This window comes from Theobroma umbraticum, unplaced genomic scaffold (genome assembly GCF_002168275.2).
Source record: "Theobroma umbraticum cultivar Fairchild unplaced genomic scaffold, ASM216827v3 scaffold_86.0, whole genome shotgun sequence".
Taxonomy (NCBI): domain Eukaryota; kingdom Viridiplantae; phylum Streptophyta; class Magnoliopsida; order Malvales; family Malvaceae; genus Theobroma; species Theobroma umbraticum.
Window position 1 is genome coordinate 2,997,196 of NW_018397263.1, and position 12,588 is coordinate 3,009,783.

Below are 12,588 nucleotides of genomic sequence, written 5' to 3' on the forward strand. Positions count from 1 at the left end.
TATTAATATATTTAAATTAAAAAATTATTAGATTATTCATTATGTTTAAATAATAAGAATATCATATCATATTATAAAGAAATATAATTACTATCACATGTATCCTTTAAATATAAAAATATTTATTTTTTATTTTGTGTTAACATTACAAAAATTATAACTTATAATATATACACTTAAAATAGAGTCTTTGATATTAGAATAGTTTTGAAATCTAACTTATTTTTTTAATTTCATGTAATTAAAACAAACCCATATAATAAATTAAATTAATTCATTAAACTATGATTATTTATTAACTTGGAATGCTTGTTAATATATACATTATATATATTGGGTTCATTTATAAGAAATATAATTACTATATTATATATACACTAATTCCTTTAGTGTATATATACTTTAAATATAAATATATTTACTTTCTATTGCATATTAACATTACAAAAATTATAACTTGTAAAATTATTAATTATAATAATACATCTTTGTTTATTTAAACTTATAATATACAAACCTTAAAAGAAATTGTGAGATTAGAATAGTTTGTAGACCTACTTATTTTTCTTAATTTCATGTAACTAAGGACAAACACTTATAATTAATTAAATTAATTCATAAAACTATGATTATTAATTATCTTGTAATGTCTTTTAATATATTTACTTTATATATATTGAGTTCATTTATAAAGGATAAAATTACTATTATACATATAGTAAAATACTTTTAGCATGTGTGTTTATATATAAACATTTTAAATGTGAACATATTTGCTCTCTATTTTGTGTTAACATTACAAAAATTATAACTTATAAAATTATTAATTATAATATATATCTTTGTTTATATAAACTTATAATTTATAAACTTAATTATCTAAAAAGAAGTTGTGAAATTAGAATAGTTTGGACACTTAGCTATTTTTTTTAATTTCATGTAATTAAGGAAAACTCATATAATTAATTAAATTAATTAATGAAATTATGATTATTAATTAACTTGCAATATCTTTTAATATCTATACCTTATATATATTGGGTTCATTTATAAAGAATGTAATTACTATTATATATATACACGAAATACTTTTAATTATATATATATACTTTAAATGTAAATATATTTACTTTTTATTTTGTGTTAACATTATAAAATTATAACTTATAAAATTATTAATTAGAATATATATATATATATATATATATGCACACTTTATAGTATATAACTTGTAATGTCATTTAATACATGCTCTTTATATTATATATTATGTTCATTTATAAAGAACATAATTACTAGTATATAAGTTAATAATTACTAAACAATAAAATAATATTGATTTATATTATATATTGTGTTCATTTATAAGCACATTTTATAGTTTTTGATTATTTAAATTTAAATTTTATTATTTGTGTTTTTATTAATTTAATTAGTAGTTAATTATATGAAATATATAGGAAAAATATTATTATATATGAATATGGGTTCGTGTAATAGGGTACCCATGAAAAACATTTTAATAATTTTTTTTTATCTAATCAGGTTTTTAAACGAGTTAGGGAAATTATAGGATAGTGAGAATGTATTAAAGTTAGGGTTACGATAGTAATTTTTAAAATTATTCTAATAGTTAATAAGATTAAGGTATTTGCTTTTTTATAGGGTTAAGGTTCGGATACCTTGAAATTAACGAGTACCTTGAAATTAACAAGTACCTTACCTATTAACAACCCTAATGACTGATGTATATATATAAAAAACTTTTGAAATCAAAGCAGTCATCAGTCCTCTTGGAAATTATTTTCTTGGTTTTGAGCCTGTGCATATATTTGCTCTTTAATTTCCTTTTTTTTTTTACCTATTAATTATTGGTATTCAAGTTATATATGGAAAATCCCGCACCCTCCATGGATGGGTAGCCAATCAAAGAGAGAGAGAGAGAAAAGCTTATATATGGAAAATAAGTTTCATCTTATCCAGAAAATCCTGTCTGGTATATTGGGCAGTCAGGTTTGCCAAGTGCAAGGGCAGGTAAAATCTCACTCACCAAGCATGTGATAAATTTCTTATTCTTATTAGGCATGATATTCCCTAAAACGGGGAAAAATTAAATTATTAAATTCCTAAAAGCTATGAAATCCAAAGGTGATTTGTTACTCATAAGCTTCAGATGGAAAGAAATTCCGCCTTTGCATGTGTAATTGACGATATCTTTTACTATTTCCATATAAAGAAATATTATCCCTATGGCTAGCTCGTGCCTCTATATATAAGGGCAGAGAGCACCAACTTACACCTACAGTACTGATAGTCTCACCTATACAATCAAAGAAATTTTAGAGGTGATAATGGAGGCTCAGGTTATCTTTGGCATCTCCTTTGTTGTCATCTTCTTCGTCTCTGGTATATTTTTTTTCTTTAACTCTTCTTGTTTCGATGCTCTCTCTTTGGAAGTATCTACAAAAGTTTTTTGTCTTTGAAACTTTTTCTGTGGGATTTTTCATGTTTAATATCGATGCTAATTATCAAGTTCAATCAAACGCAGGGGCTAAACCAGCTACATTCACATTAAACAACAACTGCCCCTTCACAGTTTGGCCTGGAATTCTAACAAGTTCAGGACCTCAATTATCCACAACGGGCTTTGAGTTAGCCTCAAAAGTCCCATTCATCCTGGACGTTCCAGCTACATGGTCTGGCCGATTGTGGGCTCGAACTCAATGCACAAACGATAATGGCAAGTTCCAATGTGCCACAGGGGACTGCGCCTCTGGTCAGGTTTCATGCGGCGGCGCTGGTGGGATCCCACCAGCATCCCTGGCAGAATTCACCCTCGCAGCAAACAATGGACAAGATTTTTACGACATTAGCCTCGTTGATGGCTTCAACTTGCCTCTTTCAATCGCCCCACAAGGCGGTTCGAGAGGTTGCACCCCTGTCAGCTGCACGGCCAATGTGAATGCAGTTTGCCCGCAGGAATTACAGGTTAAGGGGTCTGATGGAGGTGTTGTTGCCTGCCAAAGCGCATGCTTGGCCTTTAATCAATCTCAGTATTGCTGCACAGGCGCTTTTAGTACCCCGGATACTTGCCCTCCCACAAATTATTCTAATATTTTTAAGAGCCAGTGCCCTCAGGCTTACAGTTACGCTTATGATGATAAGTCTGGTTTGGTGACATGTACTGGTGGAGCTAATTACCTCATAACTTTCTGTCCTTGAAGATTAGTTTTCTTGATCTATAAAATCTTGAACTACAAAAATGTTATGATCAAGAATATAATCTTCAAATATATTTCTTTATCTACGTTTTTTTATTACTTTTTTACTGTTTCTTTCAATTGATTTTGGCTGATAATTTAGAAAATCGTCTTGTTGCCTATAACAATAATTTATTTAGCCCTTGACAAGGCTTTTTCTGTGAATCATCTTGCTTCCATGACTAATTAATTATTGCCTTTTTCTTTAAATCATCTTGCTTCCATGGCTAATTAATTAGGAAATTTAGGTTACAGTCTGGGCCATGCAATTTTGATAACTAGGGAGCTTCAAGAAGTTCTGCAAATGACAAGAAAGTTACATACAGTTTTATCATCACGTTCTTTGCATGAACTTTCCATAATTCAATTATCATCACGACCACTCATTTGGTCATGCGATTATAAGAATGGTTGTCTAAGAATGGAATGAAATTCTGGTTAAGCCAAAAAGAGCAAAATTTTACAGCTGCCTCATCACGTTCTGTTCATGATGTGTATATCGACTTTGATCAGATAAAAAAAATCGAGATGCTAAACTTATGACTAACATACAAAAAGGAAAGGAAATATATGTAGGCCGGCTTCATAACTTTCCTTCTTATCGAAAATGGGATATTTCCAAGTTTTGGCAATGGCATGAGGGGTGAAGAATTTTACTATACCGAAGGAAAGTATTCTGGTTGACAGAGTGTTACTGTCATCCATAGTACAATACACAAATCATTTTTACATGCTTAGCATTTTATAGCTATTACAACGAGGACTTCTTTTAACATCAACATGGGTTTTCAATCTATAATCATAGAGTAAAAGTGGCGTTTCATGTGAGATGTTCCACATTTGAGATACCGGACATCTTCTTTTTGTGTAAGATGTTCCACATTTGAGGTGCTGGACATCTTCTTTTTGTGTGTAATTTTTTTGGGTGCTTTGAAAAGATGATGGTACTTCTTGATAAAGCTAATATTCATGTTTGGATACCCTACCATGAATTAGGTTGCCAACGTAAGATTTAAATATCTATCTTTATGATTTTTTTTTTGAAAATTAAGGATTTCATTGATCAACAGGGAAAAAAAAGTTCCCCTGAATTTACAAAAGCAAGTCCTTGAATTTAAGGTGCTATGGCCTTAAATTATCAAGAATTTGGATTTTATCGACAGAAAATTTTATCAATAACATATTATAATTTGTCGGTATTCTAATTCACCAACAAAAATGTTGATAGAAAAATCTATCAGGGTTACGAATACTGTCGATAATGATCACTTCATCGGTGAAGGAATAATCCGTCAGAACATTCTCCAATAGAATATTTTGTCGACTTTTCTGTTGAAAAACTAGCCAATTTGTCACCTAGAGGTATGGTTGGTGACACAACCATTTTGCCGAAAAACTTTGTCGCTACAGTATCAATGGACATTATTGATGAAATAACCTATGGATTGAACGCATACCACATTATCAAATTCTATTAGTAAAAAGTGTGAATCGGTCGATAAATTCCGCAGACTATCTCATTGGCATTATTTGCAGAATTTTCAGAAAATATTAAATGCCTCAAAGATTATGAAGCTACAATTATCTTAAAAGTCATCTAGCAATAAATAGTTATACTCTCTCCTCTGCTATTGTCAATTAATTTATTAGTACATTAATTAATTTAATATCTTTTAAACTAAATAATATCATTGATTTAATTAAATTTTATTTAATCAGTTAAACAATTTAATTAAGTTATTAATAATATTAATTAATTTGAATATTTTTTAAATTAAATACTATTACTTATTTTATTAATTAAACTATTTAATTAAGTTACTAGTACACTAATTAATTTAATTTTTTAAACTAACTAACACTACATATTTAATTAAATTTTATTTAATCAATTAAACTATTTAATTAATTCATTAATACATTATTTGATTTAATAATTTTTTAAATTAAATATTTTTACTTATTTAAATAATTGTTTACTTATATATTATTTTCTTTTATTAATTAACTATTTAATTAAGTTATTAGTACATTAATTAATTTTTTTAAAACTAAATAATATCACTTATTTATTTAAATTTTATTGAATCAATTCTGTCAGTATTTCGTCAATATTCTGTTGAAAAATTGCACAGTTGTTATCCATGGACAATTCATCTATTTTCTTATAGTGTTATAATAAGCATATCTATCTTTATGATTTGGTACTATAATTAAATATAATTTACTGATTAGTCTTTAATATAGTTTGTTTTTCACAAATTCGTGTTACATGATCTTCTTATTGAGTGTAAAGAACGAAACCTATTACTTACATGACCTTTCTACATAGTGTGAAGAATGAAATTGGATGTTGAATTAATTAAACCTGTCGCTTCTTTTAAAAAAACAAAAATGGAAAATCAATTGAACCTGTACCCAATTTTGCAACTAAGTGTATATATTTGACTAAATTGTAGAAGAGAAGAGTCAACCGAGTTATGCATTGACTGTGTATGGAAAAACTACTAATAAGTGGTGATTAGGGATTCAATGTTGAATGTTATAATAAGTTAGCAAGAAGCATACGTATGTGCATGGAAGTCAATGTCCAGATGATCAATTTCATATTTAGAGTGGTTCAGCTAGAGTCACTTAATCCTTATGAAGAACAGGATAGGGAGTTAGCTAGACACAAGGAGGCGATCATTTGTCAAAACGATCAATCGGTTTAATTTCCCACTGCTTCAAAATTATCAGGTTTGAGAACATCATCATAGTTCATGGATATGAATTTTGTACAAATATTGTTGGCTTTGAAGAAATTTGTAATGCTCACGTTATTACTTTGACATGATGAGCAATAATATTGCGTGTTTGCCCAAAGCTTGCTCTCCGCAAAATTCAAGTTAATTTCGAGTACTTACAAATTCTTTGCTTCTTTAACCATTTTCAGCATATACTTATATATATATATATATATTGTATTTTTAATCAGAATTAAAGGCATATTATATTATAGATTAATTATAAAAAATTATTACATAATTGTTTGTAAAAGACTGGGAGAGAATTGCGCGACATGAATTTTGTAATTTGATCAAATAGTTGAATCCAAACAAAAATGTTGTAGTTAGAAATTATAAAACTTTGATTGGGTGTACAATAGCGAAAATCACTACATGCCATTTGACTATGCCACAATATATTTTTCCCTCTCGTCGAGTTTATAAAGATCTTTTCAATCTTTTGTTTTTATTCGATATTTATTCAAAATTTCATACTTTTATACGTGTTGATATTTCTATATATGAACAAACACATTGATAAATTTTTTCTTTATGTTGAATTTTTCTTCTATGAATATAAGACTATTGTAAATATTAAATCGATCTAATATGTTTTTATTGTCTTTGTTTAATTATATTTTCTTTAAATTGCTTTGTTTAAATTGAGAATTGTAATCATTTTAAAAGTAAGAAAAAAAAATAACTATCTTTCATATTTAGATTAATAAAATATTACATGCACAAATAGTGTATAGCTTCTATATATTATCCGATCACAAAATCTTGGCATCTCATTAATGAATATTATTTTGAACGAAAAAAAAAATTAATATTAAAACATAATGCTGTTTTGGGACCTTTTCAACTTTTTATTTCTTTCAAAATAATAACTCATTAATGAGTATAGAAACTAATCACTATAAATGCATCAAATATTAATCCTTCATACATAGATCACATGGTTGGAAAATGTAGAAAACTGTTTATCCATTAACTGTTTCTCCATTAATACAAAGATCTTGGAGGAGAAATAATGGGAATACGAAACCAAGCCAAGAATTTTACATAAAATTTCCCTGAACATCAGTTATTCTGTACTATTTATTTCTTTCATATGTTTTATTTTGCTCTTTTCCTTTAGGAGTGTCAACTTGCACTCTGAGATTTGTTTTCTGGGTTTGGAAAGGTTGAGGCTTGCTTATCTCTTCCCTGTGTTTGTTGTGTTTAGTGGGACCTTCTGAGTTTGGGCTTTTGCTACATTTTTTGAGAACTTTTGCAACTTTGTATAAACAAGATCAACTTCTGTTGATTTTTCTCTTTTGAATTGTTTTTTTTTTTAAAGTCTAAGATTATTTTCATTTCGAATATTACCGTAGAAAAGTTTTGTCACTTAATGTTAATATAACAGTCAACTTAGTTGGTTTCGAGAGAGGGTCTTTATTAGTTATCCAATTAATTGACCTTTACTGCCAAAATTTAAGCATGATGGGCCTTGTTTAACTCTATATATAGCACCTTCTGCGTACCACAGCTTCACCATTCGCGTCAACCAAAAACGAAAGCAATTAATCAATTGTTTAATTAAGCAATGATGAGGCCCTGCTTGCTCTTTGGCCTTTCCTTGGCCCTCCTCATCTCAGGTAATGAACAAGACCCTTTCCCATTCTTTCTCTCTAGCTCCAAATGTATGGAATCGAATTGGTTCTAAAAATAAACTTTTTTTCTAATGCATTTTTATAGCGTTATCTTCTTCTCAACATTGCATGTATATATGCAGGGGCCCACATGGCAACCCTCAACATCAGAAACAACTGTCCATACACTATCTGGCCAGGAACCCTTACTGCCGGTGGTGGAGCTCAATTACCAAACACTGGATTCGAGTTAGCCCCCCAAGCATCAAATTCCATTAACGTTCCTGCTCCATGGACAGGCAGGCTCTGGGCTCGAACACAATGCTCAACCTCCTCAGGGAGCTTCAGTTGTGCCACTGCAAACTGCGGCTCTGGCCAGGTCGCTTGTAATGGAGCAGGCGCAGTCCCTCCAGCATCCCTCGCAGAGTTCACTCTAGCAGCAAACGGAGGGCAAGATTTCTACGATGTCAGCCTTGTAGATGGCTTTAACTTGCCAGTTTCAATAACCCCACAAGGCGGTTCCGGCCCAACATGCACCACAACGAGCTGTGCGGCAAATGTAAACTCAGTTTGCCCGTCAGAGCTGGCTGTGAGAGGATCTGATGGCAGTATCATAGCGTGCAAAAGCGCCTGCGTAGCTTTCAATCAGCCTCAGTACTGTTGCACAGGTGATTTTGATTCACCGGAGACATGTCAACCCACAGACTACTCCAGGATCTTCAAGGGTCAGTGCCCTCAGGCTTACAGTTACGCTTATGATGATCCAAGTAGCACTTTCTCCTGCACTGGTGGACCTAACTACCTTATCACTTTCTGTCCATGAGACCTTACAAGCTGGACGAAGCTCTATTGCTTTTCATATATTTTATGATTCTAGAATAAAACCCATTACTGCTGGTTTTCAAATAAACATTAAAACCTTCTTGGTTTTAATTGTATGTGATCAAGATGTATGGAATAGTGAATGAAATTTAACGTAGGCAAATATTGTTTTGCAGCCTGTTGCAATTATAACTGAGAAATTATATTCTCTCTAATAATATTCATAGGTCGAAATTGTGATTGTAATGGTAATAATCCTAGAATTAGAAAGGTAATGTCCGTGCCTTCTTGCATTCTACCCATGATGCGTGGTCAGAATTCTAAGCAATAGTTGCTTGCGATTTTATTTAATTATTGTAAAGATTAATATATATGATTTTTTAATTTCAAAATAAAAGAAACTAAAAGCAATAAAGAATTACAAGTATTCTTCTTTTGAAGCAAATACAATTATTAAAGTTGTCTGGTTGAGATAATTTGCTATAAACTTTTTGCTTCTGAGAGCAAAAATGAAAAATTAAAACACACTTCGATACAAAAGTCAAAAAAAAAAAAATTAAAGGATTGGACACAAAATATGCAATTTTTTTACATGATAAAATGAATAAATACTTCTATATAGATTGATTATCTTATTTTAATTGATATAAATTTTAATTATTTGTCTGTCTTAAATGAATTATGATATGTTCTTTTTATTTCTTACTTTTGCTTTATAATTATTCAAAAAGTAAAAAACAAATAATGAAAAACAAAAAGTAGAAATATCAACCGTGCAAATTATATGAATTAGGTTTGTCTCAATACATATTAAATTGAAGCTAGCCAAGTTCCTTTTGTTTTTTAATACAATAAAAACAAGAAAATTTTAATTCTAGTTTTTCTTCATCTCTGACTTCTTATAGCCTTAATATAATTACCTCTTGTAATTTTTTTTATTTGAATAAAAAAGAATTCAAACTTAACTTTTTAAGTAAAGAAATATATGTGCGCATAAGAATGACAATAGATGGATTTTAATCTACTATCAAACTTAATTAAACTCATTAATGCAGTTTTGAGAATGGGTTAGTCTTGAATATATAGTAAAATTAATAACTGATACAGTTGGCGTAAAAACACAAAATTCAGGTTTAAAGTTATAGGATTGAGATTTAAAATTAAGATATCCGCTATATATATATATTAACCGACTTTATTCAAATATCGGGATAAAACTTGTTTAATTAAGGGAATTCATTTTTCTTAATATTATTTATCTAAGTTACGATTATCATATTTTTAAAATAAATTTACGAATTTCATAATTAGTAAATTTGGTATAATTTTTATGTGTGCTTGAGATTTTAATTATAAGCTTATCAAACTTCTCATTTTCATGATTGATGATGAATTATTCTGGATGGTTATTATAGTATATAAGAAACAAAAATTTGATTATTGATATTTTTTCGTGTTTAATTATTACTTTTTGTTTAAATTTACTAGTAGCTTATTATTATTTTTGAGATTATTTTGTATAATTTATAAGTTTATTTGTTTTTAAATACATTCTGTAATACTACGCTGTAGCTTATCAAATTGTATTTTGTGGTCGGGTTAGATTCAAATATTTAATTGGATATCTATCAAATAAATAGTTCGAAGTAATTAATGAAATTCCCTAATCACTTTTTGTTAAGTTACATATAATTATAATAAGATTTTGACTAGGTTCTAGATACTATAAAGTTTAAAGATTTCGGTTTTGGATGTTTCAAATTAAACAAGTACCCTTTCTACTGTTATATTTATTCACTTATTATTACATCAAATGCTTTGATGCAACATCTTTTAATTATAAAAGATGAAAGGAATATATATAAATAATATATATTTATAATTAATATTTATAAAACTATTGAAAAAATCACTTTTAGAAAAAAAACCTAATGGAAAAACTTTTTGACCTATAACATTAATCATATATATTTTTAATTATTTTAAATATTTTTATTATTAATATTAATCAAATTTATCTAATTTTATCTCCACCTAGCCAGTCTGGGCTCGACAATGAATGTCACTCGTCTCCCCGTTGACCTTTAGTGCTAAAAGTTAAGCACGTTGAGGCTTTTTAAATCTATATATACCGCCGCCTGCGTACCACAGCTTCATCAAGCAATTAATCAATTGTTTAATTGCTCAATGATGAAGCTTTACTTGCTCTTTGGCTTTTCCTTGGCCCTCCTCATCTCAGGTAATAAACAAGCCCCTTTCCCATCGCATGTATGAAATTGAATTGGTTTTACAAATAAACTTTTTTCCTAATGCATTTTTCTCAACGTTGCATGCATATGTGCAGGTGCTCTCACGGCAACCCTCAACAACAGAAACAACTGTCCATACACTCTCTGGCCAGGAACCTTTACTGGCGGTGGTGGAGCTCAATTACCAGACACAGGATTCGAGTTTGCCCCCCAAGGATCAAGTTCCATTACCGTTCAAAAGTAAAGATTGGGAATGGTGTGTTCTTGCAAGCAACTGGAAAGAGGTTAGTAGTTGTACAAACTACAACAGACTCCAAGTATGTCTTTGAAGCTCTCTTAGTATCAGAAATTAGTCAAAATTTGTTAAGTGTGGGTCAAATGCTTAAGCATGATTATGTCTTGTTGTTCAAAGATAAATGTTGCACTATTTATGCTCCCACTGGTGATTAGTTGATGACAATTCCCATTAAGCAAGAATGCTTTTTTGTAAATTGGAATGAGACTTGCTTGCATACTTGTGAAGTTAAAGGCCTAGTTGACAACCATGTGGCACAAAAGACTTGGCCACTATAATTATGGAAACTTGAGCAGATAAGTAATTCTGGTGGCGTAAATAATTTTCCAAAAAGGTTCTGGGCTGAAGGTACCTTAACTACAATTTATTTGTTTAATTTTATTCCTGCTCGTGTAAGGAATATTTCACCTTCTGAGGTGTGGTGTGGTATGAGACCATCTGTTGAACATCTGCAAGTCTTTGAAAGTATATGTTATGGACTTATACCCCACTGGTGATTAGTTGATGACAATTCCCATTAAGCAAAAATGCTTTTTTGTAAATTGGAATGAGACTTGCTTGCATACTTGTGAAGTAAAGCCTAGTTTGACAACCATGTGGCACAAAAGACTTGGCCACTATAATTATGGAAACTTGAGCAGATAAGTAATTCTGGTGGCGTAAATAATTTTCCAAAAAGGTTCTGGGCTGAAGGTACCTTAACTACAATTTATTTGTTTAATTTTATTCCTGCTCGTGTAAGGAATATTTCACCTTCTGAGGTGTGGTGTGGTATGAGACCATCTGTTGAACATCTGCAAGTCTTTGAAAGTATATGTTATGGACTTATACCAGAAGAACATCGAGATAAGCTTCTTCCCAAGGCTTAAATTGGAGTTCTGGTAGGCTATAGTTTACATTCAAAGGCTTCCAAGATATATTTGGTTTATTGTGGTAAGATATCTATCAGTAGAAATTTTGCATTTGATAAAAATGGTGAATGGAATTGGAACCAAAGTCGAGTTGATGTTGATTATGAGCCTTTCCATTTTGATAATACTTAAAGACATTAATATTCTCTTGGTTGATGAAGATGATATAGTTGATGAAACTCCTGTTAGAGGAGTAAGATCGATACAGGACATCTATCAAAAGTGTTAATTGGCTATGACAAAGCCTAGTTCCTTTGATGAGAACTCTCTTGATGAGCATGTTGAGAATTCAGGGATTCCAGATGATGAAGAAGTCATGGTGCTGGTCAACAATCAGTTAAAGGATGAAGAAATAAGTATACGGTGTCGTTTAATGTTTTTCCTCTGTTATAACTTAAACATCTTGTGTCGTTTTATTAAGTTGGTTGTTTTTTACTTTCTCGTTTTTACCCATTAGAGCAAAAAAACTGTTGTTAGGCAGTTCTGAAATTTTCTGCCCTATACAACTCAGCTCAACAAATTTTTTCTCTTTCTTAAGTTCTCATTTCTCAAGGCCGATATTCACGGCACTAAGTGGTTATCATCATATATACAGAATGAAAAAGTAGAGTGGTTGTTTTTCTCTTTAGATCATTCTCTTTTCCTAATT

The 12,588-nt window shown here is 30.0% G+C and overlaps 2 protein-coding genes across 2 annotated transcripts; both read left to right on the forward strand.

Moving 5' to 3' along the window:
- Positions 1–2,351: 2,351 nt before the first annotated feature.
- Positions 2,352–3,222, forward strand: LOC110420761 (thaumatin-like protein 1b). Its single transcript, XM_021434134.1, has 2 exons — positions 2,352–2,406; positions 2,549–3,222. Exons 1-2 carry the CDS (start codon positions 2,352–2,354, stop codon positions 3,220–3,222), a joined length of 729 nt encoding a protein of 242 aa, XP_021289809.1.
- Positions 3,223–5,908: 2,686 nt separating this feature from the next.
- On the forward strand, positions 5,909–8,627 carry LOC110420538 (thaumatin-like protein 1). The gene is made up of 3 exons (XM_021433890.2): positions 5,909–5,999; positions 7,541–7,668; positions 7,806–8,627. Exons 2-3 carry the CDS (start codon positions 7,617–7,619, stop codon positions 8,483–8,485), a joined length of 732 nt encoding a protein of 243 aa, XP_021289565.1. The 5' UTR covers positions 5,909–5,999; positions 7,541–7,616; the 3' UTR covers positions 8,486–8,627.
- Positions 8,628–12,588: the final 3,961 nt, after the last annotated feature.